Genomic DNA, 16,126 nt, shown 5'->3' with positions numbered 1-16,126 from the left:
ACACATTCATCACCATCCTCAGCCGGTAAATTGATCACTGTGCAGTCACGGGGACCTGGGTTTGGATCTGTAAAGAGCCAGGTGCCTCAATCAGCATAAGTTGCGCCCCAGCTCTAGCGATGGGAAGATCCCTTGCTACTTAAAGAGGTTACTTAAAGAGAGAAATAAATGCATTAAGGAAAAAACCAAGTTGCCAGTTGGTGGCAGCACGCACTTTTTTTTTTTCTTTTTTCTTTTTTTCGGAGCTGGGGACCGAACCCAGGGCCTTCTGCTTGCTAGGCAAGCACTCTACCACTGAGCTAAATCCCCAACCCCCAGCACGCCCTTTTAATACAAGCACTTGGGAGGCAGGGGCAGGAAGATTTCAAGAGTTCAAGGCTAGTCTGTCTTGAAAAGGAGAAAGAAAAGAAAAAGAAAAGAGAAGCTAAGGCCAGTGAGATGCCTCAGGTGGTGAAGACACTTGCTATGAAGTCAGGTGCCTAGGGTTCAATCCTTGGGACCCACATGATGGTCCTAGATCTCCATACAATGAGCACACATCAACAAGATAAATAAATGTAATTTTAAAAATTAAAAATGGGGCTGGAGAGATGGCTCAGTGGTTAAGAGCACTGACTGCTCTTCCTGAGGTCCTGAGCTCAATTCCCAGCAAGCACATGGTGGCTCACAGCCATCTGTAATGGGATCTGATGCCCTCTTCTGGTGTGCATGGAGACAGCGACAGTGTACTCATATCAAAACTGAAATAAAATAAAAGAAGTAATGTCTTACTGTCTTAGGGTTTTACGGCTGTGAACAGACACCATGACCAAGGCAACTCTTATAAGGACAACATTTAATTGGCGCCGGCTTACAGGTTCAGAGATTCAGTCCATTATCATCAAGGCGGGAGCATGGCAGCATCCAGGCAGGCATGGTGCAGGAGGAGCTGAGAGTTCCACATCTTCACCCGAAGGAAGCCAGGAACAGACTGAGCATCCTCAGGCAGCTAGGAGGAAGGTCTCTGTCTTAGTCAGGGTTTCTATTCCTGCACAAACATCATGACCAGGAAGCAAGTTGGGGAGGAAAGGGTTTATTCAGCTTACACTTCCACATTGCTGTTCATCACCAAAGGAAGTCAGGACTGGAACTCAAGCAGGTCAGGAAGCAGGAGCTGATGCAGAGGACATGGAGGGATGATACTTACTGGCTTGCTTCCCCTGGCTTGCTCAGCTTGCTCTCATATAGAACCCAGGACCACCAGCCCAGGGATGGCACCACCCACAATGGGCTAAGTCCTCACCCCCTTAATCACTAATTAGAAAATGCCTTACAGCTGGGTCTCATGAAGGCATTTCCTCAACGGAGGCTCCTTTTCTGTGATAACTCCAGCTTGTGTCAAGTTGACCCACAAAACCAGCCAGTACACTCTCCAAACCCACCCCCACAGTGACACACTTCCTCCAACAAGGCCACACTTTCTAATAGTGCCATTCCCTGGGCCAAGCATATGCAAACCATCACACTTACCTATATTCTAAAAATATAAAAGAAAAACACTCATTGAAAAGATACTACATAGTGCATACAAATTTTTTTAAATGTAATACTCTACTCATTATCATCTGTGTGGGTGTGGCAGGGACACAGTGTGCCATGGCCTGGATATGGGCGTCAGGTGACAACTTGCAGAAGTTGATTCTCTCCTTCCGCCATGGATTGCAAGAACCAAATATCACCAGCATTGCTCAGCAAGCACTTAAACGCTCTCAGGCATCCTGATGGCCCTGTCTTCCAATGGTGTGATTTTATTTGGATATTCTGTCCTTTAAGGAAAGTGGGTGGGCATTTAGGAGTTTTGGCAGGCAAAATGGAAATGACAAGGTATAAGATCGGTCTCACGTGGGTTGGGGATTTAGCTCAGTGGTAGAGCGCTTGCTTAGGAAGCGCAAGGCCCTGGGTTCGGTCCCCAGCTCCGAAAAAAAGATCCAAAAAAAAAAAAAAAAAAAAAAAAAAAGATCGGTCTCACGTGTGTAATCCCAGCATGCAATAGGCTGAGGCAGGAATTAACACAGGTTCAGGACCAGCCTAGGCTACAGAGTGGAATCAAAAGATAAATGAAACCAGCTGTGGTAATGTGAGGCTTTAACCCCTGCACTCAGGCTTGGGATCTCCGAGTTCAAGGTTAGATTGGTCTATATGGCAAGTTCCAGGAGAGTTGTAGCTACACAGTGAGACCCTGGAGGGAGGGACCAAGGGAGGGGGAGACAGAGACAGACAGACAGACAGAACAAAAAAAATGGGGCTGGAGAGATGGTTGAGCAATTATGAACTGGCTGCTCTTACAGAGGACCCAGGTTCAATTACCAGCACCCACATGGCAGCTTGGAACCATCTGTAACCCCAACCCCAGGGGAGCTGATGACACTTTGGCCCTTCATGGGCTCCTCCTGCATCTACATAGGCCAAATACATACACATAAAATTAAGCAAACAACTATATGGATGGATTAAAAAATAACGAATGATAGCCCAGAGAGCAAGCTATAAACTAGAACTGTTTTTTAAAGACTTATTTATTTATTATATATAAGTACACTGTAGCTGTCTTCAGACACACAAGAGGGCGTCGGATCCCATTACAGATGGTTGTGAGCCACCATGTGGTTGCTGGGATTTGAACTCAGGACCTCTGGAAGAGCAGTCAGTGCTCTTAACCACTGAGCTATCTCTCCAGCCCTAGAACTGTTTAGAACCCCACAGATGCCAGAGTCCTGCAGGGAATAGAAGGGGGAAGCCAGGAAATGTCAATGGAGGCTGGCTGTAGGAAGATAAGTCTTTGTCTCTCCTACCCTGGTTGCTTGTTCAGACCCACTCTAGTTCCGGGTGATGGGTGAGTCAGCGACAATGGCTTCTGTTTGTGAATATACAGTTCTTATTCTCAAACCCAATATTGGATACTGGGAAGGGTCTTATTACCTTATTGTGAAAAAAAAATTTTTTTTTTTTTGGTTCTTTTTTTCGGAGCTGGGGATCGAACCCAGGGCCTTGCGCTTCCTAGGTAAGCGCTCTACCACTGAGCTAAATCCCCAGCCCCGAAAAATTTTTAATGTAGCCCAGTCAGTTGTAGTTTTATACACTCTTTAAAAGATTTATTTATTTAAAATTTGTTTTTCTTTTTACCTTATTTATTATGTGTACGGGTGGTTTGCCTGCATGTATGTCTATGCAGTGCCTGTAGAGGCCAGAAGAGGGCATTAGATTCCCCTGGAACAGAAGTTACAATATCGTGAGCCACCCTATGGGTGCCGGGAATTGAACAAAATGTCTTTACCGCAGGCTGTCATGGGAATTTAGGCAGTCGCAAAAAAGAAGCTAGATGTGAACCCAACGAGGTTGCCGCTGAGTGTTAGCAGCTGTGTCCCTTGGCAGCTAAACATCCTTGAAGCTGGAGACTTAATTCACAAAAAAAAAAAACCCTGATTACCCAATAATATGCTCACTCGCACTGAATTCTGCAGAAAGCCATACAGGGCCAGTGCGTTCTCTGAGTCCCCAGAGAGGAACAGAAACTGTCGTTCCAAGGTCTGCAGATGCTAATGGGGACCCCGTGAGCTCCTCCCGCGGCTCTCACTCGCTTTGGGCCTTGGCCGTGACTGAGCCCTTATCCCTCTGCCCACCCTGTGGTGTCCCAACAGTACCACGGACGCTTCGGGGCACCGGAAGTCCCACTTCACAGGTGTTGGCCACACACAGATTGTGAGCTATGATCATGCTTCATGGAGCCATGGACTCTTTGGACTGAACTTAAGATACAGAACTTGTGGAGACTAAACCTTCTGGGGATGCAACTTTCCAGAAGTGGGCAGCTGTGGTGGCATCTTCTGGAGAGAGGCAGAGATGTCCATGAGCCCCTCACCCCGAGGTGGGAACCCACTCCTTCTGCTTCTATCTCCACCCTAGAAATCACCGTTGGCCTGCTTCCTTTTGGAGTTTTGGTGGCTGGGGTTATGGCTGCTGTCATGATGCCTCCCAGGTTGGCTCAGAACTCACGATAAAATCCTTCTGGTTAAATTTTGCTGTCTAACTGACTGGACTTAAACGCCCTGTAGCCTGGGTATATCTGTGAGGATATTCTCACAAAGTTGAGAAGGCAGACCTACCTCGAATTTGGATGGCACCATCCCACAGGATGGGAGACCAAGGTCTGATCAAAAGGTGGGGGAGGGGAAGCCTGATACATTCCAGCTCATCACCAGCTGCTTCTTGCTTCAGAGAGACTGGAAAAACCCCACCACAGGCTGCTTCTGCCATGGACTCCACCGGGTCTTCTGTGTCCTCTGAAGTCACAAATCAAAATAAATCCGTGTTAAGAAGTAAGGAGCTAGGGCTGGAGAGATGGCTCAGCGGTTAAGAGCACTGACTGCTCTTCCAGAGGTCCTGAGTTCAATTCCCAGCAACCACATGGTGGCTCACAACCATCTGTAAAGAGATCTGATGCCCTCTTCTGGTGTGTCTGAAGACAGCTACAGTGTACTTATATATAATAAATGAATAAATCTTAAAAAAAAAAAAAAAGAAAGGGGTTGGGGATTTAGCTCAGTGGTAGAGCGCTTGCCTAGCAAGCGCAAGGCCCTGGGTTCGGTCCCCAGCTCTGAAAAAAAGAAAAAAGAAAAAAAAAAGAAAAGAAATAAGGAGCTAGGCTGGAGAGATGACTCAGCAGTTAAGAGCACTGACTGCTCTTCCAGAGGTCCTGAGTTCAAATCCCAGCAACCACATGGTGGCTCACAACCATCTGTAATGGGATCTGATGCCCTCTTCTGGTGTGACTGAAGACTGCTACCTGTATTCATATATAATAAATAAATAAATAAATAAATAAATAAATAAATAAGAAGGAGCCAAGCAGGGGTTGGGGATTTAGCCCAGTGGTAGAGCGCTTGCCTAGCAAGCATAAGGCCCTGGGTTCCCAGCTCCGGGAAAAAAAAACAAAAAAGGAGCCAAGCAGAGGCAGCTCTGTGACTTGGAAGCCAGCCCTGTCTGCAGAGCAAGGATCTGCGTATGGAGGTCAGAGGACAGTCCAGTGTTTACGTGGGTTCCGAGACTCTGAACTCATGCCAGCAGGCACTGTAAGCAGTTTTACCCACAGAGCCATTCCCTGTGTATATATTCTTGTTAAGCAATGTGGCTCCACAGGGATATGGGGTTGGGCATATGTGAGCAGAGCTAAGGAGCTCGGATCCTAGAAAAGATTTTTAAGTAAATTAGCAACACCCTAAGGCAGCTGGAGACATGACTCCGGGTGTAAGAACACTGACTTCTCTCCCAGAGGACCCAGGTTCGGATCCTGGCACCCATGAGTCAGCTCACAATCCTAGGGGATTTGAGTCTCTCTTTTCCCCTCTGAGGGCACTGACTGCTTCTGGTGTGCGTGCATGTGCAAGCAGGCAAAATATCTGTATATAAAATAAAATTGAAAGAAAAGAAAAACACATTTAAGAGTTCCGTCTCCAGGGGCTGGGGATTTAGCTCAGTGGTAGAGCACTTACCTAGGAAGCGCAAGGCCCTGGGTTCGGTCCCCAGCTCCGAAAAAAAGAAAAAAAAAAAAGAGTTCCGTCTCCGGCTGGCAAGATGGCTCAGCGGTTAAGAGCACTGACTGCTCTCCCAGAGGTCCTGAGTTCAATTCCCAGCAACCACATGGTGGCTCACAACCATCTGTAATGGGATCCAATGCCCTCTTCTGGTGTGTCTGAGGAGAGTGTATTAATAAATTAACAAAATTAATTTTAAAAAAAAGAGTTCTGTCTCCTACTTCTCACGCATGAAAAGGACCCAGGTGTTCGTGGGAAAAGTCACTGATATTAAAGTATGGCTATTCATTTGACACACCAAACATTTACTGGGAATGCTGTAAGGACGTATTTTCCAACAGGGAAAACAACAACAAATTCCACCCAATAGCATTGTTTATAAACCTAAAGAAGTACTGAATCCAACTTTCAAAGTAACAAATTGTTACAGATCGCCCTAGGCAAACAACCTTCTTCAGAGAAGTACATGACCCAATTAGTCATCGGACAGCCCGGCAGCCCGTTTGAGCTATGCCAAGGAACCCAGGTAAGCTAAAGTTAGCATCAAGCTCAGGTAAATATTCACTTAGTATGTGCTTTTTATCCGTATTGGGAACGTAAACTTGGATGTTAAATGCATTGTTTAAGAATTAGGGGTTGGAGATTTAGCTCAGTGGTAGAGCGCTTGCCTAGGAAGGGCAAGGCCCTAGGTTCAGTCCCCAGCTCCGAAAAAAAGAACCAAAAAAAAAAAAAAAAAAAATTTAACGTGCTGGAAAGATGGCTCAGTGGTTAAGGGCGCTGGCTGTGCTTGCCGAGAGGACCAGGCTTTGATCCCCAGCACCCACATGGTGGCTCACAGCGGTCTGTAACTCCAGGGAAACTGGGACCCTCTTTCTTGTGGCCTCTAAGGGCATCCCCACCTCACATGTGCATAAAGAAAACAAGTTATTTAAAATAAAAATTAGCTGCTAGAAGACAGAGGTAAACTCATTCATCTCTTTGTAAAAATCCTTTTATTAGCCCCCCAGCCACTGGTAAGAAAAACTAAGTAAGAAACTTCAAATCCACTAAAATAGATCAGTTCATCTTTATTTTTTTTTAAATGATTATTTTATTTATCTGAGTACACTGTAGCTGTCTTCAGACACAGAAGAGAGCATCAGATCCCATTACAGATGGTCGTAAGCCACCATGTGGTTGGTTGCTGGGATTTGAACTCAGGTCCTCTGGAAGAGCAGCAGTGCTCTTAACCACTGAGTCACCTCTCCAGCCCCCATCTTTATTTTTTAATTAATTAATTAAATTAATTAATTTTTTGGACAAGGCCTCTTTGTATAGCCCTAGCAGGCCAGGAATCCCCGTGTAGACCGGTTGATTTGAATTCGTAGATTTTCTTCCCTGTACCTCCTGGGTGCTTGAGTTAAAGGTTACCTCCTCACCAAGCTACGTCCGTTTTTTTATAAAATGTTATCTTCAGGGAGGCTAGAGAGATGGCTCGATGGGTAGATTGTCAATTCTAGAGGTTACAGAGAGGGCTCAGTGGTTAAGACTGGACATGGGAGTGAACGGTGGTGGAGTACACCTTTAATCCCAGCACTCGTGGGAGGCAGAGGCAGAGGGCTCTCTGTGAGTTCTCGGGCCAGCCTGGTCCACAGCGCAAGTTCCAGGACAGCCTAGGGGCTACACAGAGAAATCACGTCTCGAAAAACAACAAAGCAAAACCAATTTAAAAGACTAGTGCTGGTTTCCAGCATCCAGCCGGGTGGTTCACAACCACCTGTAACTTGCATATGCAACTGAAAATAAAATACATCTTAAAATAAAAGGAAACAAGAAAGTAAAACATAAGGGGAAAGAGGAAGACTGAAAAATTAAGAAAGAGGAGCCATCAGAAGGGAGGGAGGGATGGAGGGAGGATGGGGGAGGGAGGAGGAGGAGCTGCCTGCTACTCCGGAGCTCCGCCTTGGTACTTCCTTCCCATTTGTGGAAGGGGAGCACGTGACCGCTACCGACCGCTGGTTGGAGCTTGTGCTTCTGAGCAGTTAGGCTGGAGCCTCAGGCTGCAGCAAAGGTAAGGTCAAGGTGAGGAGGTATTGAGACCCCCACTGAGCAGTGTAAAAATCCAAGTACTTCTCAGAGAATCCCTGGCCCAGGAGGCCCAGGTCCCCCAACAGCTACTTTTTAGAACAAAATTTATACGAATAAGTGGGCTTTTTTTTTTTTAAGACTTATTTATTAGGGGTTGGGGATTTAGCTCAGTGGTAGAGCGCTTGCCTAGCAAGCGCAAGGCCCTGGGTTCGGTCCCCAGCTCCGAAAAAAAAAAAAAAAAGACTTATTTATTATACATAAGTACACTGTAGCTGTCTTCAGACACACCAGAAGAGGGCATCAGATCCCATTACAGATGGTTGTGAGCCACCATGTGGTTCCTGGGAATTGAACTCAGGACCTCTGGAAGAGCAATCAGTGCTCTTAACCGCTGAGCCATCTCTCTAGCCCACAAATAAGTGTTTTGTCTGCATATCTGTCTGTGCCCTACTATGTGTGTCTGGTGCGGAGGCCAGAAAGAGGAGGTCGAGGGCCTCTGATCCCTGGAACTGGAGTTACAGACGGCTGTGAACTGCTGTCTGGGTGCTGGGAATTGAACCTGGTTCTTGTGGAAGAGCCGCCAGTGCTCTTAACTGCTGAGCCATCTCTTGGCCCCCTACGGCCGTCATTTACACCCCTTGCTACCCCATTCCTGAAGCATACGGGAGTTCTTCTATTGATGTTTATTCTTTTTTTTTTTTTTTTTTTTTGGTTCTTTTTTTTGGAGCTGGGGACCGAACCCAGGGCCTTGTGCTTCCTAGGCAAGCGCTCTACCACTGAGCTAAATCCCCAGCCCCATGTTTATTCTTTATAAGGTCTCCAAAGCACCCATGAGTGTTTGACCACTCTTCGTTGCTTAAAAGCAGCCGTGGATCCCGGAAGCAAATAAGTTTCCAGGTTTCCTTGAGTAAGATACTTAAAACCAGATACAGAACGACCCACAAGATTCAGTCACGGGGGGTCGGGGGGTCCAGCATGAGAGCGACTTGCTGATTGTTGAACACTTGCGACATGGCTCGACCCAGATCCCTGTTTCATAGGAGGAGAAGCAGAAATAAACACAATCTCATCCCGCACACCCGTGTGTGCATGCAGCGTGGGAAGACGGTTCTGAGTTACTGGAGGTGGCTTTGCAAAGTCAATGCTCTGTCTCTTGAACACTTCTGTCCCTGCAGGTCACAATCCGCTTCGTCAGACTAAAGAGAACACTGGACAGAACCATCAGCCAGAAGAGATCCAGACACTGACCATGCAGCTCAGACACATTGGGGACAGTGTCAATCACAGGATGATTCAAGAGGTGAGAACCAGCAGGGACCTGCCGTGGGGAGGGAAGAAGAGAGAGAACAATGGCTGCCAGGTAGCCTGGGTGCTCGGAGCTCATGAATGAATGGTGTTTAGTCACCAAACATTATACTTGCAAGCTACGACCCTGGGGCAAAGCCAGTAGTTGGCTTCTCTGAAGTGGCAGCTCCCAGGATGGTTCGCTGTTTGTCCTGGAACTCACTCTGTAGACCTGGCTGGCCTCAAACTCAGAGGTCCTCCTGCCTCTGCCTCCCATTGCTGGAACTAAAGGCACGGGCTACCACCATGCTCAGCTAACTCTCCATTTTTCTTTTGGGGATGGAGTCTCTCTAGCTCAGGATTTCCTGAATGATCCCCCACCCCCATTCCAATCTTCCCTTGGGGTGACAGGAGTGGGCCACCATCCCTGGCCAGGACTTTTCTTGATTGAGACAAAGCTGTGAGGAGGCTGGCGGATCCGTGTTGGTCTCAAGCTTTCTCTCCCACCCCTCTTGACAGACAGTGCTGGTCTCTTCTTCCCTCCAGTCTTTGCTGGAATTTGCCCTTCTTCCTTGCTTATCTATGTCTTACTAGTCGCTTGCTTGCTTGATCACCAGGAAGTATTCTGGGACACCAGCTGAAGCCAGATGACAGGAACGTGTATATATATCAGTCACACACTTACCTGTGGGCTGGGTTGACTTACTATTCTGTATTGTGTTACATTTGTAACGCTTTTCGTTTACGTTAGAGATTGGGGAGGGGGTGGCTCAGGAGGAGCGGGGAGAGAGAGAGAAAGATCCGAACGTAGACGTCCGAGGCTAACTTACAAGAGTTGGTTCTCTCCCACCACCACATGACCTCAGGTTGCCAATCCCAAATAAGCAACTTAACACACAAAACCACTGTCTTCCTACACAGCATTTTCCACAGGAAGTTGGGAACGTGCTGGTTCCACTCGTGGCGCTCATGTTCATGAGAGGCCAGGTGCTGCTGCGATTTTTCTGGAACAACCATTTGCTGTAAAGGACAGACAGACAAGCCCCACCCTCCAGCTGCTTCCCAGGGGGCAGGAGTCAACGCTGCGCGCTGGCGCTGGCGCTGGCGCTGGCGAGGGCCCCAAACCCTCTCAGACCTCTCCGACCTCTCCGACCCCTCTGCCTCCCACCATCCATGTCTGGGCTGGTTTGCTGAAGTTGCTGATTGGATGTCTGTAGTCTACAGATGGTGGGCACCACCCGAGAAGTCAGGGAGCCTGGGAGGCCTAGGCACACAGGATGTCAAGAGTAACTGCTATGAACCTTTCCCCAAATCTCTGGGGCCTCTCCCTGGGTCATGCCCTCTGACCCTCTATCCCCATATCTAGATCTTCATTAAGAACCTGGTCTGCTTGGGCCCCAGATCCCACACTTTGCTCAGCAAGCTCGCCTTCTAGGGAGTCAGAGGCTGGGACAGTTACCCCCCTCCTCCCAGGCTCGCCCAAGGCCCAGCAGGATGTTGTGTTGGTTTCCCGGGCTTTCTCTGTCTCATAGCCTCTCCCACCCCTCTTAAAAGAATTTCTGGTCCTAAGAACATTCGTTAGTAATTACAAGTCCTGTGTGTACACATCCTGAGTTTTTAGTATTTAGTGTATTTTAAGAAGCGAAATAAATATCTTATTGAGCACAAGACCTCTGTGTCTCTTTTGCAGAGGAGGGATTCACATATTTCTGCTTATGTTGTAGACGTACACTCATCCACTGTCCTTCCACAGGGAAATGTTCCCCATCTTATTAATCTTTTGGGTTGACTCGATGGCTTAGTCAGTAAATGGGCTTTCCAACAAGTCTGATGGCCTAAGTTCGATCCCCGGGACCCACATGAGAAGGAGAGACCTGACTTCAGAAAGTTGTCCTCTGACTCCATGTGCCCCATGCTGTACACATACACATAGGCACACAGAATAAAAGTTAAAATATATTTTGAAATCCTTTGAATTTGTGTAGTTTCAAAATCAAAACAATAGAATTATAATGAAACTTATTTTTCACCCTTTCCCCTCAACTATACAGATACATACATACACATGTTTGTTCTTCCCAAATCCACAATATTCCTCTTAAAAAACAGTATTAATTACCTATAACCTCTGGGCATCCTCCCATATATTTGTTCTTTTTTTTTTTTTTTTTTTTTTTTCCGGAGCTGGGCCTCCCATATATTTGAAGAGTTTCCAATGGCCCCAGGGAAAGGGACTAGACAGCCAGCCCCCCACCCCCATCCCCAATGACTTGCTCTGTTCTGTTGGCTAAATCCTACAAGGTCCACACTGGGAGAAGATGTCATGTCTGGTGACTCCCCTGTATTCAAAAGAAAGGAAAAATCCAAACTCAAGATTCCTTCCATTCTGGAGAGAGGGCACAGAGGGACAAGCGGGTCAGGGGTGGGGGTTGTGGGTTTAGAATGACTGATCAGGGCCTCGGTATACACAAATACACCACAAACACACAAGCCTCCTGGTGTTTTGAAGTTCCCAGGCTTGTCAGGGGACCAGCTGTGTGCTTGCTAGGGCGCCTGCCTCAGGACTGTGTAAGATTGTAGCAACTGGTAACTATCTTCTTCTTGATCACCCTTTCAGATGCCCTCAGCAAAGACCGTGGAAATTCTTGCCTTCTCTGTACTTTGGTTAAAACAACAGGCTGGGCACGGTGATGCTCGCCTTTAATCCCAGCACTTGGAAGGCAAGACAGGTGAATCTGGTGTACAGAGCCAGTTCCAGCTCTGTCGTGTCTCAAATCAACAGAAAACGAGCAACAGCAACAAAAGAAACATCTCCATTAGGGGTTGGGGATTTAGCTCAGTGGTAGAGCACTTGCCTAGCAAGTGCAAGGCCCTGGGTTCGGTCCCCAGCTCCTAGGGGAAAAAAAAAAAGGAACATCTCCATTATTAACCAAAAACAAAGACAGAAAAAAGGGCTGGAGAGATGGCTCAGTAGTTAAGAGGTCTGGAGTTCAATTCCCAGCCAACCACACGGTGGCTCACAACCATCTGTAATGGGATCTGATGCCCTCTTCTGGTGTGTCTGAAAAACAGCAACAGTGTGCTTATATACATCAAGTATTTTTTTTTTTTTTTTGGTTCTTTTTTTCGGAGCTGGGGACCGAACCCAGGGCCTTGCGCTTCCTAGGTAAGCTCAAGTAAAATTTTTAAAGGATGAAAAAAATTTGTAAAGATTTTTATTTAAATAACTTATTTTAATTTTATGCGCACTAATGTTTTACCTGCATATACGTCCGTGTGACGATGTCAGATCTTGGAGTTACAGTTGTGAGCTGCCCTGGGGGTGCTGGGAATTGAACTTGGGTCCTCTGGAAGAGCAGACTGTGCCCTTGATTACTGAGCTACCTCTCTAGGCCCCTATTTTTATTTTTAACTATGCACATCTGAGTGCGGTATGCCTGTATGGGTCTGGTGCCTGTGGAGGCCCAATGAGTCTCCTAGAGCTGTGAGCCACCTGACAGGGACCAAACTTCCCAAACGCAGGGGCTCATTAAATATTTTATTGAGGGAGTGAACAAGTAGCGTGAACTTCAAGTTCAGCAGAAGCAGTGAGTGCGGTTTTATAAAATGAGGTACGATGCGGCGGGGGGGGGCACCTTTGCGGGGGGGGGGGCTGTGCTGAGCGCCTCTCACCCCACCTCCTCTCCCCAGCTCTCCCCACCCCCTACCTACCTGGCCCCCGAGGTACCAACCATAGGTGACGGTCTAGTATAAAACGAAGCTTATTTGGGGGCATAAGAAGAGGGGTCGAGAGGTAGTAGAGGCAGAGAAAGAAGAGGGGAGAGAGGGAGGGGGAGGGGGTAAGGTAGGGGGAGAGGGAGGGAGGAGAGGAGTGGGAGCAGGTGGAGAGGCAGAGAGGTGGAGGGGGAGAGGACCGAGAGGGAAGGAGAGGGGCCAGAGGCGGGGGGGGGGGCGGGGGGGGGGAGCGGTGGTCAGAGAGAGCAAGAGAGGCCAAACAGTCCTTTTATAGCAAACCAGGTAGAACCTGGCTGTTGCTAGGTAACTGTTAGGCCAGCCTAGAAGAAGTGTTAGCCATGAGCCCCTGTGAGATGGTAGCCAGGTCCCCTGGGTCTCTCTAGAGATCTCTTCTCTTGAGCGGCCTGAGATGCATGTCCTAGAGGACTTTGGGAGCTCTGGGGAGGACTGGGGAAGGAAAATGGCACACAGAGGGGAGTCCAGAAAGTGTTGTCAGGCTGTCAGGGACAGGGCAAAAAACGGTCAAACTGTGTGGACAACTGAGGGCACGCCCTTAAGCGATGCTCTATGGGAACATGGTCCAAGAATGACTCGTGGGAGGAGAATGCCGACTGCTTGCAAAAACACACAGAGAAAGCAAGAGGAATCTTGGGACCGGTTTCCTCAAAACACTTGGAATTGTTCTTGGACCCTGTTTTTGCGCCCCAGGTGTGGCGTCTAGGAGTGAGCCTGCTTCAGATTGCTAGTAATTGCTTCCTGCTGCTATTTAATTGTTTGTCTAATTAATTGTTAATTATCCTTTATATGCCTCTAATAGAAAAACAGAGGAATTTTGGGTTGATTTTTTTTTTTTTTTTTTTTGCCAAGTGCGGCTTGTAGCTATTCCCTGTGTACAGCTTAAACTCAATGAGAACTGTCTGTGACGGTCTGAATAGAGCTGGCTGTTGCCTGAGAAGCTATCCCATTTGCCGGCTCCCTACTCCTGGGTCCCACCACCTCAACAGCAGTGACAGTGCTCCTCGGGGCTGTATCTACTCAAGGGCCACCCATGCAGGGTTGTACTCAAGGGTGTGTGTGTGTGTGTGTGTGTGTGTGTGTGTGTGTGTGTGTTTGTCCTTGTCACCTTGTGCTTTTTGGCGGAGGGAGCCACTCCAGTTGAAACAGAGCCTCACTCTGCCGGGGCTTTGGAGCCCTCAGAATCCAGAAGCAAGAGAGTGGTCTGTAGGCGGGGCTCGGGTTGAAACTGGACCTATGGCCTCGGGTTCCATGACTCATGTTTATCGAAACATCTGAGAATACTCAGACCACAACGCTGTGACCCTTCGTAAACAAGTAACTGTTTTAGAAACTGGGTCACTCACACTGACTGATTCACTGTCCCTTCCACGTCTAAATAAGCAAACGGCCAGCGCCAGACCGAGGCTGGACGTCTTGCGGACAGCCAGGGTGATATCAACCCTGTGCACTTCTGACATTTGTACCCTTTTGCCCACCTTATTCCTCCAGCCTCCTTTGTGTGCCTTTGTACATGTGTGTGCAGGAGCATGCCAAGGCCAGTGGAGAGCACCCTGATCCTGGGAGCTGGAGTTACAGCTGCTCCAAGTGGGGGCTGGGAAGCCGATCTGGGTCCCCTGGGAGAGCGCGTATGCTCTTAAACCGAGCCATCCCTCCAGTGCCCAATTTAAGAATTCTTGTACTTGGGGCTGGAGAGATGGCTCAGCGGTTAAGAGCACCCGACTGCTCTTCCAGAGGTTATGAGTTCAATTCCCAGCAACCACATGGTGGCTCACAACCATCTGCAAAGAGATCTGATGCCCTCTTCTGGTGTATCTGAAGACAGCTACAGTGTGTACTTATATATAATAAATAAATAAATCTTTAAAAAAAAAAAAAAAAGAATTCTTGTACTTGAGAGTCATCTTTGACTCCATAGGGACAGAAATATAATAGTGAGATATGGTGCTAAGTCTGTCCCTCCAGGCTGACAAAGGTTCGAAGCGACTATTGAAAACCAGTGTGTCTGAGCAATGCTAGTAATAGCTAATATTTATGGACTACGTGCTCTTGGAGTGTGTGGGTACTCCCGAGCCTCTTTGCCTGGAGTACCATCCTCAGAGAAGCACCTTGTGTTGTTTCTATAAAAAGATAGAGAGGGCTGGAAAGATGGCTCAGCGGTTAAGAGCACTGACTGCTCTTCCAGAGGTCCTGAGTTCAATTCCCGGCAACCACATGGTGGCTCACAACCATCTGTAATGGGATCCGATGACCTCTTCTGGTGTGAAGACAGTGGCAGTGTATTCATATACATAAAATAAATAAAAAAATTTAAAAAAATAAAAAGATAAAGAGAGGGGGGATATGTTCTGTGGCGGTCTGAGGAAAGGGGGTGCCCCAGCGGGCCCATGATGAGACATCCCTTCCCTCTAAGGGACCATCCACTCGACCATAAAGTATAGAATAGAGTGGGGCTGGAGCGATGGCTCTTCCAGAGGTCCTGAGTTCAATTCCCAGCAACCACATGGTGGCTCACAACCATCTGTACTGAGATCTGATATCCTCTTCTGGTGTGTCTGAAGACAGCTATAGTGTACTTATACATAATAAATAAATCTTTTTTTTTTTTTTGGACCTGGGGACCGAACCCAGGGCCTTGCGCTTGCTAGGCAAGTGCTCTACCGCTGAGCTAAATCCCCAACCCCAATAAATAAATCTTAAAAAATAGAGTTTATACAGGGTATGGGGAAGGGAGTTAAGAGGATAGTAGGGCAGAGAAAGAGAAAAGTAAAGAAATAGAGGAGCAGCGTAGAGGCCATGAGCGCGTGGAGAGAAGGGGGAGGGGAAGGGGGAGAGAACAAAGGAGCAAGAGAGCAAGAGCAAGAGGGTGAGGAGGGGGCAACAGCCCCTTTTATAGTGTCAGGCATACCTGGCTGTTGCCAGGTAACTGTGGGGGCGGAGCTTAGACAGAACGCTAACACCACGGACATCCCACTTCCCACACACGGTCTTTTGGGATGTCTGGAAAGCAAAATATTACTGACCAGAAAAGGATGGTCAGCGAAGCCCTTGGGGACCAAGCCATCAAGGTTTCAGATCAGAGTGAAATACGAGAAGCCAAGGACTGTGGTGACTAGTGGTAACAAGGGTTCGTCAGAGCAGAGGACAACGCAGTGGTGGAGGATCACAAAGAGAACAGGGAAGTGGCCCCACATCCAGCATTGCTCAGGATGCCAGGAAGTAGGGGCTCCTTGGGGACACTCCTGAGCTCTCCAGTTATGCGAAACAGCGCTGATTTCCCTAGCTCTGGCCTCTGCCCAGACAACAAAGAGTCCGAGGCCAGCCAGCTGGAAATCCCCAGCCAGCGGAATCTCGAGGCAAACAAAGAGGAGGGGTCTTGGGGATGTAGCTCGGGTGGAAGAGGGCTTAAAGCCCGGAAGCCCTGCTTCCCTCCCAGCGCCACTTACAGTGGGCAG

General features: G+C 48.0%; 1 protein-coding gene across 1 annotated transcript; it reads left to right on the top strand.

Moving 5' to 3' along the window:
• The first annotated feature begins 7,563 nt into the window (after positions 1-7,563).
• Pxt1 (peroxisomal testis enriched protein 1) lies at positions 7,564-10,589 on the top strand. The gene is made up of 3 exons (NM_001420257.1): positions 7,564-7,620; positions 8,813-8,937; positions 9,843-10,589. Exons 2-3 carry the CDS (start codon positions 8,887-8,889, stop codon positions 9,945-9,947), a joined length of 156 nt encoding a protein of 51 aa, NP_001407186.1. The 5' UTR covers positions 7,564-7,620; positions 8,813-8,886; the 3' UTR covers positions 9,948-10,589.
• The last annotated feature ends 5,537 nt before the right edge of the window (positions 10,590-16,126 follow it).

This window comes from Rattus norvegicus, chromosome 20, assembly GCF_036323735.1.
Source record: "Rattus norvegicus strain BN/NHsdMcwi chromosome 20, GRCr8, whole genome shotgun sequence".
Classification (NCBI taxonomy): Eukaryota; Metazoa; Chordata; class Mammalia; order Rodentia; family Muridae; genus Rattus; species Rattus norvegicus.
This window is presented reverse-complemented; position numbering and strand designations above follow the sequence as displayed.